Source organism: Diabrotica undecimpunctata, chromosome 10 (assembly GCF_040954645.1).
Source record: "Diabrotica undecimpunctata isolate CICGRU chromosome 10, icDiaUnde3, whole genome shotgun sequence".
Taxonomy (NCBI): Eukaryota; Metazoa; Arthropoda; class Insecta; order Coleoptera; family Chrysomelidae; genus Diabrotica; species Diabrotica undecimpunctata.
In genome coordinates this window covers 34,990,282-35,016,561 of record NC_092812.1, presented here as the reverse complement: position 1 = coordinate 35,016,561, position 26,280 = coordinate 34,990,282, and the positions used below count along the sequence as shown (strand labels likewise).

At 34.4% G+C, this 26,280-nt stretch overlaps 1 protein-coding gene across 3 annotated transcripts in view; it reads right to left on the bottom strand.

The window, feature by feature from the left end:
• The window catches only part of scramb1 (phospholipid scramblase 1), a 33,070-nt gene extending 8,014 nt beyond the window's left edge, over positions 1-25,056 (bottom strand). The window contains exons 1-2 of one of the 3 annotated variants that reach the window (XM_072545864.1): positions 24,659-25,056; positions 24,333-24,509 (exon numbers count right to left, since the gene is read on the bottom strand). In XM_072545864.1, the coding sequence (XP_072401965.1) occupies positions 24,333-24,509; positions 24,659-24,713 (232 nt within the window). In that variant the 5' untranslated portion in view covers positions 24,714-25,056. Of the gene's footprint in view, positions 1-5,478; positions 5,781-11,851; positions 11,980-24,332; positions 24,510-24,658 lie in introns of those variants that run through there. The other 2 variants (XM_072545865.1, XM_072545866.1) reach the window with 2 other exon arrangements.
• Between the last annotated feature and the right edge of the window lie 1,224 nt (positions 25,057-26,280).

Genomic DNA, 26,280 nt, shown 5'->3' with positions numbered 1-26,280 from the left:
TCAATATCCTTGGATGCATCTACAATTCTTAGGGGATACTTATCCCTGCGAGCGGGGCAAGGCTTACTGGTCCCACTAGTCTGGACTGACTGGTTTCGCCTTCGCGGATTTACAAGAGGGTAGGGAGATTTGGGAGAAAGGGGATTAAGGACTTCTAGGTCTCAAGTCCTGTAAAGAGTGAGTCTATGGGCTTGCTTTACGAGTTTACACTGTAAAAAAAAAGACACTGTATTAAATAGACTGTATACTACAACTAAGATAACAAGATATCAGTTATGACCAATAATGATTCGATCAGGCGCGAAGGGAGACGAGAAGAGACAAAGCAAGGAATTAAAGGGTGGACAATCCGTATTATTATATATTCCTTGGGTTAGTATATAGATCTTAGTTACCTTCGCGTATTTAGGCTCTAGCTAATGAATACGCCTCCAGTCCTACAGGAATTCGAGATCAGTCTGTTGAAGTACCGCGCGCTATCACGAACTTTCGAAACTCCAGATACCGGCACTTATACGGCACACTACCCCGTCGAGTTACAATAGCGCGCTCACTGGCTGCGTATTGTCTCGATCGCCCGTGCTTCTTGCGTGGAGCACTCCCAGGTACCTCCTTCTTACTGCCCGTCTGGTGCGCTTCGTTCGTTTTTTATGAGCCCGTATTCTCAATTTCCGATCGTAGTACCAAGGTCGAGTTTTTTTTATTTTTTTTTGCTGACTGAGTCCCCGTGTTATTTTCCAGCGAATGTCTATGTTTTTAAACGTGATTTTTTTCTTTTAAACAACCGTGGCGACCTGATATTTGAGACTCGTGTAATACACTTAAACTAGGTCGAGTTTTCAATCTTTGTTTAATGTGAAATGTATACATTAACTATGTTACTAACTAACTATGAATTATTTGTTCTTTATTCAATTTGGAATATATAATAATTATTTAAAGAATTATTACTCTTTTCTAGGCTAACTACCCCTTATTTTTTTCTTTTTTATTTCCTTGCTTTGTTTACATTACAGTGGGACCAATGTTAACCTTTGGGTAGTGGCGTCACTGTGTGAGAGACCAGATACTGTTTTTTTGATGTTGGCATTAACCAGCCTTAAATTAAAAATGCCTTTTTTTCAAAATAACTTAAAAAGTATTAGTGATACAAAAAATCTCGAACAGTAAAAAATTAGGTTTTACCTTTCTCAACATTTTGGTTTTTTTTGTTTTTCTGTAAAACGAAAATTGAGAGACCTGAAATATATATTTTCCTTACATATTGGGGCACGTACGGTATCTTTATGTCTAAATTTAAGTTATGAACTGGTTATGCTCATTGGTTTTAAAATTTTCGAGGTTATTAAATACCCCTATATAAAGAATAATCCCGAACAATATAAAGAACTGGATAGAACTGTCAGCAGAAAGATAAAAGAATCCAAAGAGAAATGGTTACAAGAAAAATGTCAAGAGATAGAAGAGCTAGAACGAAGACATGATAGTTTTAATATGCATAAAAAAATCAAGGAGTTTACTTATACTTACAAGAAAAAACAGTTTGGTAGGTTAATAGACGAGAACAACAAACTTATTGTAGATAAAGAAGAACAGTTACAGACTTGGGCAAATTACATAAAAGATTTGTTTACGGATTATCGTCATATTCCTATGAACACTCTTGATCTGAATGGACCAAAAATATTGAAAAATGAGGTGATAAAAGCTATAGATCAAACAAAAGATGGGAAAGTAACTGGATGCGATGAAATACCAGTCGAATTTTTAAAAGTTTTTAAAGAGAACAACCTGAATGTAGTATTAGAACTGTTTAATAAGATATACGATACTGGTCAAATTCCATCGGACTGGTTGAAATCTACATTTGTGCCCCTTCCCAAGAAATCGAATTCTAAGACGTGTAGTGAATATCGCCTTATAAGTTTAATGAGTCACACCCTTAAAGTATTCTTGCGTATTATCCATTCCAGAATACGAGCAAAATTAGAACACAGCATAAGTAAAACACAGTTCGGTTTTAGATGCGGTTTTGGAACTCGAGAGCCGCTCTTTGCAATACAAGTCTTGATTCAAAAATGTCTGGATCAACAGAAAGATGTTTACGCCTGTTTTATCGACTATGAGAAAGCATTCGATACTATCAAACATGACAAACTCATAGAACTATTACATCTTACAGGACTTGACACTAAAGACATCCAGATTATAAAAAATCTATATTGGAATCAAACAGCCCACATGAAGAATGGACATATGGTGAGTGAAAACGTAACCATTTCTAGAGGGGTTAGACAGGGCTGTATTATTTCGCCACTGCTTTTCAACCTGTACACGGAACAAATATTTCTAGAGGCACTGGAAGAGTACAACGAGGGCATCAAGATTAATGGCGTACCAATAAGTAATTTTCGATATGCAGATGGTACTGTTATACTGGCCGATAATATCGAAGATTTACAGATGATGCTAAATAGAGTAAATACAATTGGCAACCAATTTGGACTGAAGATCAATAGAAAGAAAACTAAATTTATGGTGATCAGTAAAAAGAACATTCAACATATCGACCTGAATATTGAAGCCGAACGTATTGAAAGAGTACACCGATTTAAATATCTGGGATATACAGTAAATGATAAGTGGGACCCAGATGTAGAGATTAAGATCCGAATTGAAATAGCAAGATCCAAATTCATCAAAATGAGAAAGCTCTTAAGCAACCGCCACCTAAGCGTTAACCTCCGATGGCGCGCCACGAAATGCTACGTACTCTCTACGCTACTTTACGGAGTTGAAGGGTGGACGTTAACAGCAGCAACTATAAAGAAGTTAGCGGCTCTAGAAATGTAGCTGTATCGACGCATACTGAGAATACCTTGGACAGACAGAGTGACCAACACAGAGGTATTAAGACGAATGGGTAAAGAGATGGAATTGTTAACAACTGTTAAAAGAAGGAAAGCGTCATACCTGGGCCATGTGTTCCGTAATGATAAGTACAGTCTGCTACAGCTTATCGTGGAAGGCAAGATTGAAGGTAGAAGAGGTTTGGGTAGAAAGAAGAAATCCTGGCTGAGAAATTTGAGAGAATGGTTTCAAATACCAGAAGCCGCGAACATAATACATGCGGCACAAAACAGAGAAACCTATCGTTTGATGGTCGCCAACCTTCGGTAGAAGACGGCACATAAAGAAGATTAAGTACCAATATAAAGACAGGCCAAAGGCAGTATTTTGAATGTTTAAAAATATTGTCTGCAACTAATATTATGAGGGATACCAGCAATAGACCTTATTATTCTTTTTTGTGCAATAACGACTTCATTAATAAGGCTACTTGTTCCCCAAAAACCAATCCCGAATCTTAGACGGGATTCGGCCTGGGCATAATAAAGCACTATTAACTGTTTCTCCGTTAAAACTTGTTTTACATTTCGAAACAAAAAAGTTACTAAGTTTAATTTTGCGGCAAGTGCATAACAACGTTTTCTCCAATTAAGACATTCATCTATATGAAATCCTTTTTGGAGTTTTTGGGTAGTCAATAATAACAGGTTATTATTACAGAAACAGGTGTAAAGGTCCGACAGTAAACGATTACATTTATATTCTGCACAGTTAATTATGATTCGCAGTTGATTTTTTGCCTTTATATATAATAGTAATATAATATGGAGAAAGAATTTGTAGCACAACGGTAAGTACCTACCCAACATTTATTATTTATTTGTGTTTGATATTTTATTATAAATAATTTAACAAAGTACGCTACTGGCATTGAACAAGTGAAATTTATAATGGTGTCGAAATTTTTGTGATTTGATCCTAACATTAATTGATGTGAATACGAAGACGAAGAAAGAAGAAACAATTATTGCGCATAGACTGTTAATATTCTTTAGTCGCTTCATCAAGCATGTTTCACGTATTCCGATAATTACAGCAATAGTTATAGACAATAAATTGTTTTTTACTAATAACTCACTGAGAAGGAAATAATTAGCAGGACTTAAGACGTCGTTGTCGAAGAAAAACAAGCAATACATACTACAGTGTGAAGTGTTGCTGGCTACGTTGCTGCTGTACTAAGATACAACAACAAAAGAAACATTATAGCTACCAAAATGAGATCTTATATACTAAAAGGCTAAGCCCTTTTCTTGTGCGCAATAGTCCTCCTAAACGGTGATAGATAGGAGAATAATTTTTTCGAATAATTAAACAGATTGTTGAGTAGATTCCCCCTAAGGTTTAAAATTTAAAAAATTCGAACCGGTTTAAAAATGGCGGCCATAAAATGAATTTTTCCTATAGTAAAGTATAGGAATTTTACAGGTTTCATTCTTCAAAATTTAATTTTACTTTAAATTAGGTTTATTTTAAATAAATAAATAAAAAATAACCTTATTATAAAGTAAAATTGTGGCGTATTCTCAAAAAAGTGGAACAGTAGGCGGTAGTGTAGACTAGCGCGGAGCATCATACTGTTTTCTGTATTTTTTAAATTTAAATAATTGAACGTGGCATTTTACAATCTAAAATATGCAAAAAAAAAGTTGCTTCCGGTTTTACTTCCGTTTTTTATTTAAGAGAGGCGGAGTCTAACAATCATATTGTTTCCGTTTCCTAATGTAAATCTTCCTGAAAATCCTAAAAAACTACTGTATCGATTTTCAATTTAAAAAAATTGGCGTCGATACAGTTTATTTTTAGGATTTTTGGAACATTTACACCAGGCGACGGAAACGATGGATCGTTAGACTCCGCCCCTCTTAAATATCAGCAAAACTTACATCAAAACTCGATGTCGAGTTGGTCCGCTAGTTTTTACGAAAGACTGAAGAGATAAAATACGAAATAACATGGTAATAACAGATAATAACGAAAGACTAGCAAAAGAAAGTATACGAATCCATGGCTCAGGAAACAAACAATGTTGACCGACCGTGATTAAGATGGGATGAAGTTAGACAAGAGGCAGAAAAACAAGGAATATAATAGAAAAATATCAGACATTTAGCACAAAATAGGACAGCCTTAAAAAAATCAAAGAAACAACGCAACAATAATAAACAATCACTACATATCCAGTAAATTATAATTAAATGTAAATATTTTAAGTGTTATTTACTATCTTTAACGGAAATAAACCACAATCTCAGTTGAAAATCTGTGTATTCTGACGTATTTTCCAAAGTGGAATTGAAAGGTCAAAATAAATGTACTTTCAACTGCAATTGTGATGGCAAATAATATAAAACCTACAAGAAAATAACTTAAGAACCATATTGTAAGAGTTTTGCGTGTTTGGCTAGTTGTTAAGGGACTATTTTCAGTTCCAAGCTGTTACAAGCTTAAGTTTTAGACTTCCGCCAAGCTAATAAATATTTAGGACAAACTGAAGCTTTTTTAGGCATTCTTAAGAGCACTATGTAACAAAGAAAGAAGTTATAAAAATATATAACACGTGTTTACCTTTGTTCTTCTTCGGTGTAAAACTTAAAATATCCCTTGGACTTCGGAGATTTCCTCTTGAAAAGTTTTTTGAATCGCTTGAACACTGTTAGGGGTTTGAATTTAAACACTGTCTTAAGCTCGGGCATTGTCACTCACACTGAACGATACAGTCCAAACGTGGAACGGCTTTTATCAATATTTATAAGAAACAAACACCGGTTATCAGTAATGTCCCAATATTTATGAGAATGTATCATTGACACTTAGATGTTAAATCTAAACTATAATTAAGAGTTTTAATAACTTTTTGGTATCTCTATTAGGAATAAAACATATTTTCTATTATATCTCGAACAAACACATTCTTTATCTTCTCAGGGAATAAGCTGTTATTATGTGGTGTTTGTTTAATACCGCCAGTGGCGTTTTATATTGTAAGCATTTGTATAAATTTAGTTTTATTCTGAACATAAAGAGTATGTATAGACTAGGCGGGATCTGTAGAAATTCAGACCATAATGGACATTTTCCATAGGAAGCTATTTTTTTGCTGAAATCTCTTCAGGATGTGCCCGATATCGATAATCACGATATGCGCCAATCACAAACCCTGTGCTAAATTTTTTATTTAACAAAATCTGAAAACAATTGAAAATTTCTCATTTTTTTGCTCCTATTTTCGTTTATAATTCGGAAAATATTGATCCTAGGGAAAAAATTATAGAAAGTTAAAAGTTTCCTTATTCAATTTTACACAATATTTCGTTAGCTAGAAATTGAAAATTTAATCGGTAAGATAGTTTCGAAACAAATTCAGATTTCTGCTCTAATCTGGAGCCTTCTAAAAATTGCAAGACATGACCAGACGATGATAAAGATGTTAAAAGAGACATGGGGAATCTAAAATTTGCATTCCACGACATGTCTATTCATCTAGGCAGAAATCCTAACGAATTTGTTTCTCGTACTCATACAGAGTAGATCCGAATAAAATGAAAAAGACAGAAAAGATTTGATTTCACGTTCAAAGCGTCTATGTATCTATTGATACGTATTTCGACTTAAAAAGTCTCATCAGAATAGTTATTCATAGCCGTTCTTAACGTGAAAAACAATCTTCTCTGTCTTATTAGAAGCAACAATAACATGGCTTCGTTATGGACGCAATAGCGACATCTGATAGAAAAATCGGTAAGATAGTTTCGAAACAAATTCAGATTTCTGCTTTAATCTGGAGCCTTCTAAAAATTGCAAGACATGACCAGACGATGATAAAGATGTTAAAATAACGTTAATAAAAATAAAGATATAAAAACTTTTATTCAGAAAGAGATCCGAAAGAAAAAGATAATTGTTTAACACTTTGACTGCCGAGCAGGTTGAAGCAATTTTTCCACCCAGGCCATGGTGTTATTTCTTAATTTTCGGCATGATACACAGCTAGAATTTAACTCTATGTATTTTCAATATGACATTGGGTTTTTTTTTTTCAGCAATTTCAGGAGTGTATCTCTAACGATGGAATTCCTTGGACTGCCAGGGTCACCAATGAGGAAGTGCTGAGAAGAATGGGTCGAGACAAAAAATTGTTGAGAACAATAAAAGTACGCAAGACTGCATACCTAGGACACATACTGAGAAATGGTAAATATAGTCTTCTGAAGGTCATCATGCAGGGTAGAGTCGATGGCAAAAAGGGAATAGGTAGAAAGAGGAAGTCATGGCTGCGAAATATTCGAAACTGGACAAACATGACTGTAGACGAATTATTCCACGTTGCAAAAGACAGAGAAGCCTTTAAAAATGTGGTCGACAACCTCCGTTAATGGGGACGGCATAAGGAGAAGAAGAAGATCTCTAACGATACACGTGGCCTGTGCAAATTCTTTTTACCACAGGCTGGGTGTATCCCTAGTGATACACCGAAATAATGTATACATTTTTATTTAGGTAGACGTTTTGCGACAGAAAGTGGAAAAAGACTAATTAAAATGGTCTTTATTACTTAGTAATAGTGTTAACTGTGAGTGACTGTAAAGACAATGGCTAGAAAATATCTCACACAAGCAGAATTGGAACGATATTGGGAGACAGTGAGCACGAGTGACGAAGAGTCTTTGGATTCAAAGGATGACCCTGATTATAACGCCTCGGCAACGGATACCAGCGACAATGATAACCTCACTGCTCCAGGAGTTTCTGCAAGCCCTCCGAACTCCGAATAATTGCCCAAAGCCAGGAACATCTGGAACTTCACCAAACAGACCACCAACTCAAAGAATTTCTGGATCCCCCAAAACGTATCCCCTGTGTCAGCTGGAACTGCAACTGCAGTAGATAGTTTTGAAAATATTATTTGGAGTGACTCGGTCGGAAAACAGCAGCACTTCACTTTTAGTGCTCAATCTGGTATGGATCCAACAATCTCAGGAATATTGGCATTACGTGAACCAATCGATTATTTTTCGTTATTTTTTAACCACGAAATAATAAATATCATGGTAAGTTAAACTAACTTGTTTGCCACACAGTATCTTGAACGTGCTAATGATGTCCCAAGTTCTTCACGTATGCATGACTGGACGCCAACTGATGCAAACGAAATGAAACAGTTTGTGGGTTTGCATTACCAAAAAACACTATGCCACGCAATCGTTTTGAGATTTTACTGAGATTTTGGCATTTTGATAATAACGAGAAATCAACACCAGGAGATCGTACGCACAAAATAAATGACATTTTTAATGAGTTTATACAAAATTTCAAAAATGCTTACATGTCAGGTGAACCCACATGCATAGATGAGACGATGATATCCTTTAGAAGACGGCTAAGCTTCCGTCAATATTTTCCGTCGAAAAGACACCGTTATGGAATAAAATTGTACAAATTATACACTGAAAATGGCTACACTTGGAACGCCAGCATTTACGTGGGAAAAGATCAAACGACTGATAAGACGAGGTTAGCTTCATACAATGTTGTTATAAATCTTATTGAGGATTTTCTCAATGAGGGAAGAACATTGTATGTGGATAATTTTTATACCAGTGCACCTTTAGCTTATAATGTCGCCAAGTGTTCGGTCAAGAGTGACCAATGAGCACTCTTGGCGCGCATCGCCCCGCCTTCCTTCCTTTTCCAATTTTTTCATTAGTCTTTTGGTTTGGAATCTTGTAAAATATTATGTATAAATATTAATTGATTTCCAAACCAAAGGATCGCCCCCGATTGTCCAGGACTAGCAAAGCAGCACAACCACCAACAACACCGCAACACTAGTGGACACTTCCAAAATCCCAGTGCCACACCCACCAAAAAAGAAAACACGTCCTGAAGAGGCACAAGCCTAAAGCAGGACATCAGACACATCCAATACAGAAGATAAACACACACTCACAAAAACCAACGCTACAATGAATCAAACCAAAGGACAGTCTACTTCGGTCTCTCCTAGAGCCCTAAACTCTAGGGAGCCGACTAGCGGGGCTCTGCTCCACCTACCTTAGACTCTGATGCTTTGTCTTCGCTTTCTACGAATTAGTTTTATTTTATCCTTCGAAAAGAACAATTCAACGTCCCAACTTGAATAAGGGATAAGTGCCTAGGGTGTTTTACACACCGACTTCACGAAATATCCTAGAGGAGAGCGTATAGCAGAGTGGATAAGTTCATAGGTCCACTCTAGCTACGACGACAATAAATTACTTCAGTTATAAACACACTTAGTAGGCACAATGCGTGCCAACCGGAAATATATTCCGAAAGCCATTCAAGATGCCAAACTACGCAAAGGTGAAATAATAGCGAAAGAGTCACCGGAAGGTGTGACAATTATAAAATGGCGGGACCAAAGAGATGTACGAATGTTGTCTACTTGCCATTTGGGTACCGAGACCATTGTTACTACGTCTAGACGTCAAACAGAAACAGTAACACCTAAATGCATTGTAGATTATGACAAAGGAAAGGCTCCTGTTGACGTAAGCGACCAACTAGCGTCCTATAATACAGCTCTAAGACGCTGTAACAAGTGGTATAGAAAACACATTCTTGAGATTTTGTGGGGTACTTCTCTTGTGAATGCATATTTTTTGTATGCAAAAAATAATGTCAATGGCAGAGATTTGAACATCACGCAATTTCGACAAAAAGTAATTCTTTCCTTGTTGAAAGGTAACAAAAATACTACTGGTAATAAAAGAAAACATGTAACCCACCACTTAGTTACCCACGCAGAAAAAAAGAGGGCCAGGTGTGTAAAATGCTATGAAATGTATGGGAAGAAAGGCAAAATCGTAGATGGAAAGAAAACAATGGCATCGCAAGTTATTACTATTTGTGACACTTGTGAAGGAAATCTCCACTTCTGCCGGAATTGTTTTAATGCCAAACATTAATTGTGTTTCAAATCATTGTTTGAGTTATTTTATTTATCACAAAAATATCGTTAGAGTTGAGACGTTAATTTTTTCAATATTAGTTTTGTATCAAGAAAAATGAATTGCGTTTGATATTTACTTGATGTTTATTTTTTTTCTTGTAAAATCCTTTTAATACCTTTATAAGACGTTTTATAATAAACAGAATTTAACCAACATATTTATTCTGCGTTTTTTAACCCATTTGCAACATGTCACATTTCATCTACTCATATATCTTTCACGTAAGACTCAGGCCAAAACTGTGTATACCGATGAATTTGTACAGACCAAACCTATAAAATCCCAATATAAAATAATGACATGGTGCTCTCTAGCGACACAGCGACACACCACCCTAATAACAATGCTGTTGTCAGTGTATCGCTAAAGATACACCGGGCCTGAGTTGATCACACCCAGTGTATCGATAGAGATACACCTGGCAGGGAAAGTGTTAAAGATTATCATCCTATTGTTTATAATTTCGTCGCAAATGCAGGTCAAATTTGACCGGTTATATCTCGGGAACTATTGCTCGTAATTCTAGTTTTTTTCTTTTATAAGAAACGCCTTGCCGATTCTTCTCCAACACAGTTTACTGAATTTAATTTAAGCTACTAATAGTTACCGATATGTTTTATTTGTTTACAAGCCAAAAATTGTTTATAATTTTAAAACATTTCTGAGACCATCCAAATAATCCGATTTCAATTCTATAAAGTACTTTAGATAGGTTAAGTAAGTTTTTATAAGTAAAAAATTGGCAAACTTCTATATGGTCTAGTTTTTGTGGTGCAAAATTTTTAAAAAATTCATTTTTTTTTTTTTTAATTTATTTTAAATAATTTTTGGTGATTTAAATAAAATTTGGTGGACTGTTTTATTATATTATAAATATTTTCAAGACGAATTATGAAGGTCCTAAGTTCAATCTAAGTGGTTGAAAAACATTCAATAAGAAAAGACTTGTTTCCCTCTTTTTGTATTTATAGCTATTTTGCAGCAGGGGTAACAAATTAAAACATTTTTAACTAGCCGTATCGTAGAGAAAAATCAAAGAATTATCATCTCATCTCAAGCTCTGGCTGCCAATACTAAGAGAAGAACTCAGCAACAAGAACATACCAATATTAGCAGATTAATAGAAATCCATACATCACCTACAATTATACATAATACGTACACAACACACATTACATAAACATATAATACATAATACATAAATACACAAAACAATCAGTAAGAACATCACCCTTAGAATTGTCATTTAAAAGCATGGTTATATGCCTCCAAGATCGGGGTCAAGGTAAGAGCATAGGCGCAAAATTTCGGGCCAATGCTTTTTAAATGCATTCATTTTTTTCGAATCCTGAGAAAACTAACAAATATTTTTGAAAAATTTAAACGCAGAATGAAAGATTATATTATTACCGAGGGCCGAAAGTAACTTATAATTAACAAAAAGTTATTTTAAATAAGATATTTGGAATTAAAAATCACACTAAATTTTCTCTTCTTTTTCACCCCTGTAACTTATTAAAATAAACTTTATAGAAGTTTTCAGGGACTTTCAGCCATCAGTAATAATGTATTCTTTCATTCTGCGTTTAAATTTTTCAAATATACTTATTAGTTTTCTCAGGATTCGAAAAAAATGAATGCATTTTAAAAACATTGGCCCGAAATTTTGTTAACCGTCAATTTTTTTGAAAACAAAAAGCCGCCAAGCAACTTGGTTGTAAAACATGACAATATTTCTTTAAAACGATTTCTGGAGTGGGAATCGAAATGCCAAATAACAATAATTATAAAATGTGGATTAATGAATAAACCAAAGAGACATGAATTATGGAACATTTTTCACGAATTAAAAATAGAAAGAAGATATTTAAGAGAAATTCGAAAACTGAGAAGATAATGCACTAATATGTTGAAAATGATTAATTTATAAAGAAATATGTACTTACTGGTAGTAATGGCATCAACTGGATTTAAGCTGAGTTGAGAATAGCCGCAAGACATATTTTGTCAATATTATGAAAAAGAGCTTATTAGAAAACTCAGCGAAAACTTTACTTAAGTTACTTGTTATCAATCAGTGATCTTTCGACAAATACCTTCATATTCTACTGGGACAGTTTATTTAACAATGTCGGGAACAGTAATTAATATGCAGGTCAGAACCCATAGACTCGCTTTGAAACGACTAAGATATTAGATGTAGGTAGAACTCAATTAATTTATGTTGTCTTGATTGTCACTTCATGGCTATTAAGCATCGGGATTTGAAGGCTACATTTTGGTGAAAAAAAAAATGGGTCAAATAAGGATAAAATGTAAATATGTCAATTATACACAGCAATATATATGTTCTACCGACATAAACAACAGCCAACAGAGCGCAGAAGGTAAGAGAAAAAATACTTATTTACCATGCTTATATAAAGAAATATTCTTGATATCAATTGTTAGGCCAATTAGACGTGTTTGACAGTTGAAATGTGTAGTATTGAATATTACAAAAAGACTTTCATCTATAGATTGTCTCAAAGTGACTAGTCTGTACAGGGTAAATGCACAACATCGATGCCATACTTCTTTGCAAATTTGTATTGAAATAAACGTCATCCATCTTTTGTGTTGAAGGTAGCTTAAGTACTAATGACCCTGCCTGGCTTCCTTCTGTCAGTGGTTCTCAAACATAAATAATATTTGCTACAACATAATAATAATAATAGTCTCCCGTTTTATACCGCTTCGCGGCTTTGGGAGTATAGCAGGGTAGTCTGCTATATCTAGGGCCTACAGTATACAAGGAAGGTAACATGTTTATTGCTACAACATACTTGGTTTAAATTAAAATAAAATAGAAATTAAGAAATGTCTTTTATTTATGTCACACAAGCACTTTGTTTTTAATTCTACAGTATGTGCTAGCGATACAAACCATTTGTTTATAGATTTAAATAAAATCGAATAAAATAAATCTAAAATATAAAGAAACATTGTGTTTATGTATTGTTCCGTTCAAAAGTTAAGGGGGGAAGGACTTTTAAAAACCGCATTGTATATGTTAGCAGTAACAAAACGTAGAAATATCCGAAAAAAAAACTAATAAATAAGTTGAAAATAAAAGAAGTCATTGTATTTAATTTCTTGTGTAAGTAATCGTAATTATACACCATTATATTTAGTTCCTTTTTCTGTCAATCGCTGTCACATTTAGTTTCTGCTTCACTATCATCATCATCATTATTATCGTCACTGACATCACTATCTCCGTTATTTATATTTATAATAATTGGTTCGATATCATCCAACAAATTGTCAATTTCCCACATTTTTTTTTTCTGTTGCTATTACGTGGTTTACGTAGTTTTTACATTTTTCAGGCGTAATGACCTGGTAAGCTGCTGTAATTAAATTTCGCATTTCAGCTTCTTTAAAATTCGCGTTTTACGACTAGTTTACATCTTCTCGGTTCCGCTGATATCACTATCGCTTTAGTTTTCTCTGTTGAGATCTCCATGTTGTATATGAGCGCCGTATCTTCGAATTCTTTAATTAATCTTTGTAGGTCATCTTCATTTTCGGCTGTTATTATGGCGTCGTCGGCGTAGCATTTTATCCTTATTTCCTTTTCTCCCATTCTATATCCTCTTCTTTTTTTAACTTTCTTTATGATTTCATCCATTATAAGATTAAATATTAATGGGCTCAGCGAATCTCCTTGTCTAATGCCAGTTTCATATTTGATAGGTTGCGATAGTTTTCCTTTACATCTTACCATAGCTATGTTATCTTTATATATATTCTCAATGGTTTATACTAAATCCAGTGATATTCCCTTTTCATATAATAAATGTATCGCGTCCCGAATTCTCACTCTATCAAACGCTTTCTTCAAATCTATCAGACACATATATGCTGGTTTGTTGTATTCCAGCGACTTTTCTTTTATTTGTCTTATTACAAAAACTGCATCCGTGCATGATCTTCCTGTCCGAAATCCTTGCTGTTCCTCTTGCAGAGATATTCGTTCGTTTAGTTTTGTCGCTATTATTCTTGTTGTCAATTTGAGTGTTGTATTTAATAGATTTATTGCTCGATAATTATTTGGGTCTTTCTTATCTCCTTTTTTGAAGAACATCACCATGATCGCTCTCCTCCATTCATCTGGTATTCTGTTCGTGGTGATTATTTTATTAATAAGAAGTTGCAGTTGTTGTACAAGATGATCACCTCCATATTTTAAGAGTTCATTTGGTATTTGATCTTCTCCTGGTGACTTTCTGTTTTCTAATTTGTTTATTCCTTCTTTCACGTCGTTTTGGGAGATTTCGGTCTTTTCCTCAGTTATTATATTTGGCGTTTCTGGTAAAGGTTCTTCGTTTTGTTTTTTAAACATTTCTGTCAGGAAGGTCACCCATGTATCCTCTTGTATGTGTTCTATTTCAACTAGTTCTTTCATTTCGCTTCTTTGTTGTCTTATGAAGCGCCATACTTGTTTCTGTTGTCCATAGAAATCCATCTCTAGTCCTTTTGTGAATCTTTCCCAGTAGTCTGTTTTTGTTTTTCTTGCCATTTGATGAGTTTCAGTTCTTATTCTTTTATATTCTTCATATGATTCATTCGTTTTTTCTGACTTATATTTTAAGAAAGCTTTCTTTTTTTGGTGACATTTTTGTTTAACCTCTAGTGTAAACCATGGTGTTTTCGTTGACCACTTTTTGTTTATTATTTTCGTTCCAAGTGCTTCTCGGGCAGCATACAGAATATTTTTCTTAAGTTTTCTCCAGCTAGTCTCTACATTGCTTTCATTTTCGATATTCTCCATTTGTAATTTCTGTTCTAGCCTTTTTTGATATACTTAATGATTTTATGGAGTCATCTCTTAAAGTTTCTATTTTTATTATTTCCTCTGAATTGGTTTGTTTAAGCTTCTCTTTCCATCTTTCATTGAATCTAATTTTACCAAGTACCAAATAGTGATCGCTTTCCACATTGGGTGACGTCAAACTTCTCACATCCACTATCTGTTTATGGTGAATATTTCTGTTTGTGACCACATAATCTATGTCCTCTTGTATTTTCAAACGTGTATTTGTGTTGAATTTTATGATCAAAAAATGTGTTGGTTATCCTTAGTTCGTTTGATGTGCAGAATTCCTCCATTCTCTTTCCGTTTTCATTGATAACTCTTTCATTAAACCTTTGTTTTATTCCTGGTATTACTTCGTCTCCTATTCTGGCATTGAAATCTCCCAATAATATAAGTAATTCATTTTGCTTCACTTTTCTTTCCACTACTGTTTGTAGCTCATCATAGAATTCTTCTTTATCGCTGTCAGGTTTGCAGTCTTCTGGTGCATATATCCCTATTATGTTAATAATTTTGCTGTTCGCCCTAATTTTTACTAAAAGTATTCTGTGAGATATGTACTGGCACTCTTTAATTTGATCTTTATATTTTGTTTTGATCATTATTGCTACACCTTCCTTTGCTCTTTCTTGTTTCGGAACACCACTATATATTAGTAAATATTCTCCAAGCCGCGTCTGTCCTTTACCTTTCCTCTTTGTTTCCTGTAGGGCGCAGATATCTATTTGATATTCTTTCAACTCTCTTTCTATTTCCTGATCTCGGTTATTTAGGCTTTTTATGTTCCACGTCGCCACTCTCATTATATTTTTCGTTTTCCAGTTCGTCGTCCTTTTTCTCGCCTTTGTCGTTACCATATTTTCTATCCTAGTCCGAGGCTCGTCACCGGTTCTTTGAGCTTTTTTTTTAAATAAGATTTTTAAATAAGACTTAAACCTGTATAAGATTTTTATATGAAATCGACGATTTTTTCACAGATAGTCTGGGCAATAATCCGAAGGTCTATTTAAAAAAGATTTAAAAAACAGCAACTTTAGATTTCAGCTGTTTTTGCTAACTTCTGAAAAACAAAACAGTAGCAATATCAATATTTGTCCAGTGGGAATTACTATAGATTATTGAATACAAGAATAATTTAGTAATCACAACAACACGTTTATTTGGGTAAATCAGTTTAAAGTAATTTCCACCATATTATCGAATCAAATAACTTAATTGTATGTAAATATTAAGCAGAATAATAATAATATTTATTAAAATGAACTATCTGTTCATCCTTTTATTTGTAATAATATGTTAGTACAAATTAATAATAATTAATGATAAAGTACTAAGAACTGTGCGGAAATTAACAACAAAATAAATAAACAGATCAATATTTCATTCGAAAATAATTTTTAAAGATAAAAATTACTTATCTTAAGGTTAAGGCATATATTTTATCATTAAATTAGTATTATAGCTATTCTACACTTTATTATTTATTATCAGGAAAATTATAATCTCAAATTCTGTATGCAAAAAGTATACAATTTTAATATGTTTTCTATAAACATTTACACAGCACTTGGAGCTTTTTATTGCATTTCTGGTCCTGTATAATGACCACAACACACTTAAAGCGGGTCGTTATGTTTAAAGTCGCTCCCGCTCCGCTCTCAGTATTAGTCCGGGCGATTGTTTTTCAAATTTACATCACACTTAAAATAAATTTTTAAACATTCAGACTTGGTTTCATATAAAAGATGTATTCAAATGTAATACCATTAATTTTTGTCTATAACTGTTATAGGCGTAACTGATTAACTAAATTTAGTATTTATTTTTTTTAATCATTTAATTTGATACTTAGTGAGCATCATTTCGAATTTAGTGGTATTTCTCTTCCAGTTTATCGTATTTGAATATATCATGTATCACTGTTTTTAAATACACTACTCTCCAAAATTAACGCTCCACCTTAAATATAAATTTGAAGCTATTTTTTTTTCTGAACCGTTTTCGGTGATTGAATTTCGATGATTTCTTTTTTCACATTATAGGCCTATTTCTAAGGAGTTACTGTACTAATGTTTTCTTCGAATTTTCAAGGTTTTACCCATATACCTTAATACAAAGTTGTGCTTTTTTATCTTATTTTGCAATACCCTGTGGAATTTATTAGAAAACAACATAACTTCATCTTTTTTCAAAAAAGATTTTATTTTCGTAAAATAATCATCTCGATATCTCTATTATCAATGATTATACAACTTTGAATGTAACAAGTTTTTATGGACATTTAAAGCAAATGGAAGCAAAGAAAAAACTACTTATTGGCATTTAAAACAACTAAAATCTAAGAAAACATAACTTAAATAACCTTTAACAAGTTCCCTCTTTACGGTGACTAGGCATACTTAAAATAAAGAGTCATATTTGATCTTGATCAATTGCATCTCAAACTTCTCTCACTATTACAATTATGTCGTAAAAAGTGACAGCTGATGGTTTTCAGCTCCTGAGTTGACAATCAATAATATCCCACAAATTCTCTATGGGATTTAAATCAGGGCTGCAGGGTGGCCGGCTCATGGTTTTGTATGTCAATCTTGTTCAGATAATCACGGTGCAAGATGTGGACGTGCATTATCATGTCTTAAAAAAATTATTTACTATGTAAGAAGCAAAGGGAACTACATGGTTACATAAAATGTCTGTAATATACCTTTCCCTTGTTAAGGAACGTCTTCGTAAAGCAACAAGATCCGTTTGCGCTGTAAGAGATATTGCTCCCCTCACAATTATAGATTCTCCACGTCAAATAACTCTCACACGTCTATCTGAGCTATATAGCAATACCTCGATTCATCTGTGAATAATACGTGTTCTCAGTCATTAACATTCCAGTCAACGTGCTCTGGCTGGTATCCCTACATGCAAATCTTGTTCAACGAGACGTCTTTGTATAGTATTTATACTAATTTAATATTATGAACATCTGCCACTTGTATTTGTAAATGTCTCATTGTGACAAAACGATCTCTTAAGCTGATACACTGATCTTGGCGTTATGTTGTGCCTCTTCCTTTTCCTTGTCCAGACCATTTCGTATCGTAGTCTGATTCTCGAAAACGTTGAACTACTAGTAGTATGAGATATTCTTATTAATTTCTTCTCTCCTACATCAGCTAGAAGAATTTCCTGCACACATTCATCGCGGCTCAGACTTCTTGTAATACTGTCCATGTCAACTAACTAACACACGCAAAGCAACAAAACCGATTAAATTGTAGACAATATTGTCTAAAACTGTCCTGTCAATTTTTTGATTTTTCATAGCCAACTACCTGCTTGTATTCCATTAATGAGTATTACAATTCAATAAAATCACATTATGCTTTGAACGTACTTTTCTTTTTTGATAATAGAGATATCGAGACGATCTTCTTACGAAAGTGTTACGAAAATATGAAGCTATCTCCAAATATTAATAAGGTGTAGCGTTTGTTTCAAAAATCACAATTTGAATTTTACACCCCGTATATGCGTGAAACGTTGACATTTCACAGAAAACATTGATACCCTAATTCCTTCAAAATAGACCTATAATCTAAAAAGAAATCATCGAAATTTAATCAACGATTTAGAAGAAAAATAGCTTCAAACTTATGGTACATTTAAGGTGGTGTTTCTTCGAAACGAATAAAATTTCCAGTGGAAATAAAATGTCTCATTGTCAATTATTTTCGTTAGATTTAAATTTTTGTCTGTTTAGACCTTTAACATAAAATGCAGAATTTTTAGTTTTGTATTAATAGCCACAAAAAGCAATATTAAGTGAATATGCAATAAAAATAACTAGACAATGTTTTGATTCCCAAGAAGGAAATCCTTACTCTGTTCATGAAAGGAGATGATAACATTTTCAGTGAATTTGTGGGTGGTATGGTTGAAGATTATTTAACTGAAATAAATTGCCGGATATTGTCACATTAAATGTTAGACAACACTTATGGTTATATAGTTATGTATAAGCTTTATGGTTTAATCCTGATAAGGCATCTGTTTGTTTTGCTGCAGGGGCTAGAGATTTTTTATAATATAAATATTAGAGAAAACTCAATGGCTCGAGTTGGACCCCAATTTTCGCCTACAGGGTTACCGTATTTTAACTCTATTGACTTGTTATCTCGTACGCTACACGTAGCCCTTAGTACACAGAGCTATCGTAAAAACTAAGATCTGAACTTTGTTTAGTATTGAAATGAGTAAATCACTGCTAAGTGACCTTTCTTGGCGATATTTCTGGATAAAAGTCTTGAAATAGAATAGATCTTATAAAAAATTATCAGAGTTTCTCTGATCTACACAGTGACCTAGAAATACTCTACAAACGTTTGAAGAAAAAGAAAGAGTAATCAACTCGCTTTAATTCTCATTTAGTAAGTCGCTGAATCAAATGGGTAAAAACATCAAAGGCCATAAAGCACCAGGAAATGATGGCATAAATGGAGAGTTGTTAAAAAAAGGAGGAAACCTTTTACACCAAAAATTGTATGACATCATTCTGAGAGTATGGCAACAATAGAAAATGCCTAAAGAATGGAATGGAAGCGTTATAATTCCCATATATAAGAAAGGAAACAAAGAACAATTCCGAAACTCTAGAGGCATATCGCTTATTAGCACATCATATAAAGTGCTATCAATTATCTCGCTAAAGAGACACACCATATTCGGAAGATATTCTAGGCGACTACCAATGCGGCTTTCGTGCTGGAAGGTCAACTATAGATCAGATATTTACCATCCGACAAATATAAGAAAAAACTGGGAATTCAACCGCGATGTGCACCAAATTTTCATAGATTTCCAGCAAGCATAATTATGATTCCATAAAAAAAAGCAAATTGTGGATAGCAATGTTAAAAATGGGAATACCAAGAAAATTAGTTGAATTAATGCAAATGTGCGTGACAGACTCATATGCGCAAGTAAAGATAGGAAGCAGAACATCCAATGCCATTTGGTATAAATTCAGGACTTGGGCAGGGGGGACCCCTTTTCACCGTTGCTGTTCAATTTTGCTTTAGAATATGCAATAAGTAAAATATCGTCTGAGCTGACAGGAGGATTTGCTGATCAAGGATCAAAACTGTTGCTGGCCTTTGCTGATAATATAGATGCAGTCACGCATTCTACAAGAGACATGAGAGAGGTGTTTTCACAGCTTGAGGAGGAAACAGGTAGTCTAGGTCTCCGAATAAATGAAGAAAAGACGAAATACATGGTAGTAGCCAAAAATCGAAGACCAAGAGTTAGGCAGAACATCAGTATTAATGATCACAAGTAGTAAAGGAGTTTAAATACCTGGAGGCGATAATCACAGCGGACAACTACATAGAAAAAGAGGTCTCAGCAAGGATAGCTGCGCAAAATAGAGCATTATACTCCCTTTCAAAATTATAAGATCGAAGCTACTAAAAAGAAAATCTAAATTAACACTGTACAAGTCGATTATTCGTCCAATTATTACATATGGCAGTGAAACATGGACTCTCAACCAGCGGGAAATCAATAAGCTTCTAGTATTTGAAAGAAAGGTTCTCAGAATAATATTTGGCCCTCAAAGAGATGAATTCATAGGGGATTGGAGAAGACGCTGCAATGCTGAATTGGTGACTCTGTATGGAACTAAAAACATAGTTAGACATATCAAGGCAAACCGAATAAGATGGGCAGGTCACGTGGTACGATCGAAGGATGACAGAGTGTTAAAGACAGTGTTTTTGAAAGACCAGATGGTAGAATATCAGTAGGCCGACCGAGAAAAAGATGAAAGGATGATGTTGAAGCCGATTTATCTAGAATTGGGGTACAACAATGGGAAATAGAAGCGCAAGATCGTAAAGGATGGAGGGCGATAGTGAATGCGGCGAAGACTCACCCCGAGTTGTAAAGCCAGTGAAGAAGAAGAAGATTAACTCTGTTTTGTAGCAACATAGAATACAGATTGATGGTTTTTGGAGATTCATTTGTCTTTGATGAACATTTGTTGCGCTTTTGGTAAATCCTTTCCATTAATGGTTTGAAACACAGTCTCTTTTTAGTCAAGTGGACTTTCACTCATCCAAATTTTGTGAAAATCTGTTCGTGCTATCAAATGCGTGCAAATAAGGAACGTTTGACTTTAAGATGCAATTTTGTTTTGTTGTCTATAGCAAATTTTGCAAAAATACAAAGATTGAGCTGGGCAGGTCACCTTGTAAGAATAGATAATAACAGAACACCTAGTAGAATGCTTATAGGAACTATGGTGGGATGTCGGCCAGTACGAAGATCAAGGAAGTTAGAACCGATGCTAAAGATATATTGAGAGTGGATAACTGGAGGAAAGCCATCAATGAAAGGGATGCTTGTAGGGTCCGACTTTGGCTGCACCGTCATAGGAGAGATGCAATTTTGATTAAATTAAAATAAAGGTAATTTGACGACAATTTCTACATAACATAAAAAAGGTAAATGAAGTTTTTTCGTTTTTAAGATCGTACGTGACCGTATGAAGAACAGGAACTTGTGGTTCGAGTGAGGCTGTCTATGACTTTGAGTGTAAAGTTCCTGTTGAGAGAGTTTATTCTCTGGATAATTGTTGCAACGTTGGATATGTTATGGATTTCACGTGATGGAAATCTCCAGGGTTTGTTGTTTACACTACGCAAGATTCTACGTTCAGCTATTAAAAGTTTGTGTTTGCAGGGACTTTCAGGAGACAGTATAAGTTTCCTTTATACTCTATAACGGGTCAAATGAAGGTTTTATATTTATTTATGAGAGTCTTTGAGTTTGAGTCCTCTAATTGCAACTCTATCTAAAGTTGCCTTTTGATCAGGTTCCCAGTTGAGTGTCGTTGTGAAAAGGACCCCCAAATAGGAAGCTATCGGGTTGATATTGAGCCTTTCTCCTATCAATTCCAGGGGAAATTGATCGTGAACGGTCTTATGTCTTATTATACCATGTGTAGCTGCTTTTATACCCTCACTATGCGCGGGAGCGGTATGCGGTATGCGCGGAAACGGTCTGAGCATGATCGGTTGGCGCGGGGACCACTGAAGCAGCGGTCGCCATGTTGCCGGTAGTCTTTTAGTGTCATCAAACCAAATCAAAAACAATCGCTCCTATCCGCTTCTTAAAACCGAGAATTATCCGTGAAGCACACATAACATATACAAAAATTAAGATATTCCCGAAATTTTAATAATGAGTTTAGGTATAGGGAATGTTTCATGAAAATTTAAGAGTATCATAAATGAAATATTTAAAAAAAAAAATATAGGGTTGTGAAATTTAAAAAAATATGAGAAATTGTAATTTTCTTTTGTAGTTCACCCTGTATACGAATATCCGTCAATGATTTCTGTTTGATTTGAAAACTAGAACAGATGGTTAAGATTATTTATGTATTTCTTCTACGCAGGGCGTTTATTTCATAGCGATATGGAAATCAAAATGGTCACAAATCGATTAATATCCTATACAGTGGTATGAAACTTCATATTGTACGAACATAGATTATGGGAGAATTGTGAGAAAATATACAGGGTGTCCTATTTAAAAAATGGTATGTTTGCTTTACCACGTACTTATTAATAACCCTGTAGAATTCGGCATATTTTCCAAGCCTGTAGAATATCATTGCCTACATTTTTTTTAAATAATTTTTTGGACAAGTGTACCATAATGGAATTATCGAGCAATTTCGCACTAAAAACTCACCCTGTATATATACGTAAGGCTTAATGAATATACTTACGAAACGGTTTGGAAAACTTGACGAAAAGCACTTTCAATTTCCATTCGAGAAGTATGGCGGAACTGTATATCCAAGAGCAAGAAATGAATTGATAATGACAGCGATGGTGATAATAATCTTTGTAATATTTGAGAAGGCTGGCAGAAACAAAACATTGTTCTCTCTATAGTTATTTAGTGGGATTTCCAGCAAGATATTAAATTAAAGTATTATTTTTTTTTTAATTAATTTTATCGAATGATTTATGAATCGGCTCGAAGCTTTCGAAATGTGGTGTTATAGGCGTATCTTACGTATATCCTGGGTTGACAGAGTTACTAATGTGGAGGTCCTGCGTAGAATGGGGAAAGAATGTGAAATTCTCATGACCGTCAAAACTAAAAAGTTGGAATATCTAGGACATGTAATGAGAAATCAAGAACGTTACGGCCTTCTCCAGCTGATTCTCCAAGGGAAGGTAAATGGTAAGAGAGGACCGGGAAGAAGACGCATTTCCTGGCTTCAAAATTTACGAAAGTGGTATAACACGACTACTACTGAACTGTTCCGCGCTACAATAAACAAAGTAAAGATAGCCGTGATGATCGCCAACATCCGGAACGGATAGGCACTTTACGAAGAAGAATTAATTTTAGATTAACGGCTACCCTTCTAGGATTGCTATCCACTGAAAGATATCAACCTATATACAATAATGTCTACAGATGGCCAGTTGAATTGTTTCTTAATCTGAAACCTATATATCACTGAATAGACTTTAACAACTCTGAAGCAACCAAACTATAATCGAAATCGTAAATTAACCAACATTCAAAAAATCATCAAAAATCAACATCAAAATATAAAGAGTTTTAAATTTATTGGACCAACTTTTTCTAGCAAAATACTAATTATTACTATACATCTCGGTAATGTAACTGGTATTTGGAAGGCGGAGTAAGGCACTTTGGGTCGAATTTGAATGCTAAACAATATTGAACAACCCATCGTCGAATGTGGTAGATAGAGGAACAAGATATTGGAATGGCGATCCGGAACTTAGAAAAGAGGCAGAAGAACACCATCTAAACGCTGGACAAATGATCTGAGAAGACCGAGAAAACACTGGATCCTACTACTTTTAGTTGTAGAAGTAAAAAAACTTAATGTTTTCAGTTTACAAACTTCCCTCGAAATATTTGAGGTACGTAATTAAATTTTGCGGTGATTTCCTGTTTAGAAAAATTTACAGATGTCCTTGTATTTACGAGAAGTATTTACATCATGCTTATTCTAGACAGAATATTCCGCGAGGTCGACGGTATAGATGACCTAAGCTAACATCTTTACATTTATCTTCATTTGATAAAGTCCCATATTTTCTTCATTTCTTATTATTTTCATAATGAACACATCTACATGATCGACAAATTCGTTAAAAACATTTATAATTTTATCATAATTCTCGTTGCGCCTGCTATAAAAAGAGTAAGTAATGTTTAGTGATCGGCTTAATGATAAAATTCACAATAGGTTTTACCATGTATATAATTACACAATTCTACACAAGGTTATCATAAAACTCATTGTAAAAAAATATGTCTAACAAAAAAAGACTTAAAATATCGTGAAAGTAGATAATGATTATCATTGGAACGTAACAACACAATTTCAACTAATCGGGAACCCATAACGGGCGATATAAGTGACTTTAAAACCATGAGGAGTAAAATCCCGAACATATTCAAAATATGCACCGCAATCAAATCCTTTTATTAAAATAAAAGCGGCTTACCAGCTGGCCCCATCGGCTGATTCGTGATCGGGGCGCCATATCCAGGTCCTGGAGGGTATTGACCTGGGGGTGGTTGATAGCCTTGAGGAGGGGGTGGGCCGTAACCTTGTGGAACTGGTGCATAGCCTGGAGCATTAGGCGTTTGATAACCTGGAGCAGGTGCGGGAGGATAATTGCCTAAAAAAGAAACAAAAAGTGTGTCACGATACAAACAAAAATAAAAATAAGCTGAACGATTGTTAATAAGAGTTGACTACAGCAGTTATTGTTTTTTATTTACAAACTAAAAAAACTTAGATAGGTATTTATTTAAAATAAGCTCTTACTATTATAAGGTGTTGGGTAAGCACCTTGCTGTTGGTTTGGAGGAGGATACGACATTGTTTGTATCGTAAATTACACCAAATACTTTCAAATATATATTTCTGGAGCTACCGTTTTCCGTAATTTTATCCTCACGTCAAATTCACTACAGGATTTATTTTGAACTTAAATGTATAAACCCACTTTGTGTCACTGTTTCATTTATTAGATAATAACAAATAATAACCTTAAAAACTGTTCTAAGGAAATCAAATACCGCAGAATTAACATAAGTATGAACAATCAGCTATTTTTAGTACGACTAGGTTAATTTCGGTAGTAGCAATCCCTGTCATTCAGAAAAAAAAACCGACCCGAGAAACGAATTGAGTTGAGCAATTTCAATCATTCCGCTTTCTCTACTATAAACTAACACCCAGATTTCATCAGGCTTCTCTCTTGCACTTAAAGTCACCATATTAACAAAAAAGGATAGATAATATAAGATCACATATTCTATTCTCTTGAATACCTATAATTATAGACACCTATCCAATGTATAGAATCTTCTATTTAAATATAGATGGCGCCACCTCATAGAAGTTGAAGCTATACACAAAATATGTAGTATTTCCCCAAGTACAAAGTTTTATTTAAAGATAATTTATTTATACACCGGGGTGTGTGAGGGCAATAGACACCTGGAAATGCACACCCCAACACACGCACACATAGTAGTAGTTTAGATATAGTAAAAAATAAAAAACCCAAAAAACATATACACGGGGTGTGTGAGAGCAGTATACCTACACTTGAGAATGCACACTCCATATTTAAGATAGCATAGTAATAGTATCTAAGGAAAACACAAAAAAAAATCGCTCACTGTCTAAACCAAACCACTTCTTCAACCGAACATCGAATGTCATATGCTGTTTCGTCACAAATATAAAAACCCAACTCTAAATGTATAAAAGACCCGTTATTTTGCCAAATCGGTGGCTGAGTGTACGAGCACACACTTTTTTCGGACAGAGAGTCATCAGCTCAGGGACACCAGTCCCGATGTCAAGTTAGAGTAACTTCAATAGAGTCAGTAAAGTAAATAGGGAGAAAAGCCGATATGTGTGCTATCCCTACAGTTAGGTGGCTTAACCACAGTCAATAAAAACAGGGGATGTTCCATTACCCAGGACATCCAAAGTAACTTTCAGATCATAAGCCATATCAACATCATATCTTCACGTAAGTCACACGCTGAGGAGGGGTGGAGGAAAAGCCTGGGGGTCAGATGAGTACCACTTCAATAACGAAGTGTGACCGGGTTGATCTTCGGACATGTGGGTCCCACTTTACAATGGTATACACATGTTCCTTAGGGGCAGCGTTGATAACATGTATGTGTGTGTGTTAAAGATAATTTACTTACTGTACATTTAGCATCCTGTAAATATATCATGCTCTAAAGGACGAATATTTTTTTCTATTTTTTTCCGGTGATGTTGACGATGACAGTTTTGTTATATGCTCATTAAAGATGTTCGATATTGCCATATTTATAGAAAATAGAGTTCTTAATAAACATAATTCTTGTAGGGCCGAAAGACCTTATATGAATTATGCATTAAAGGCAGAACTCATATTA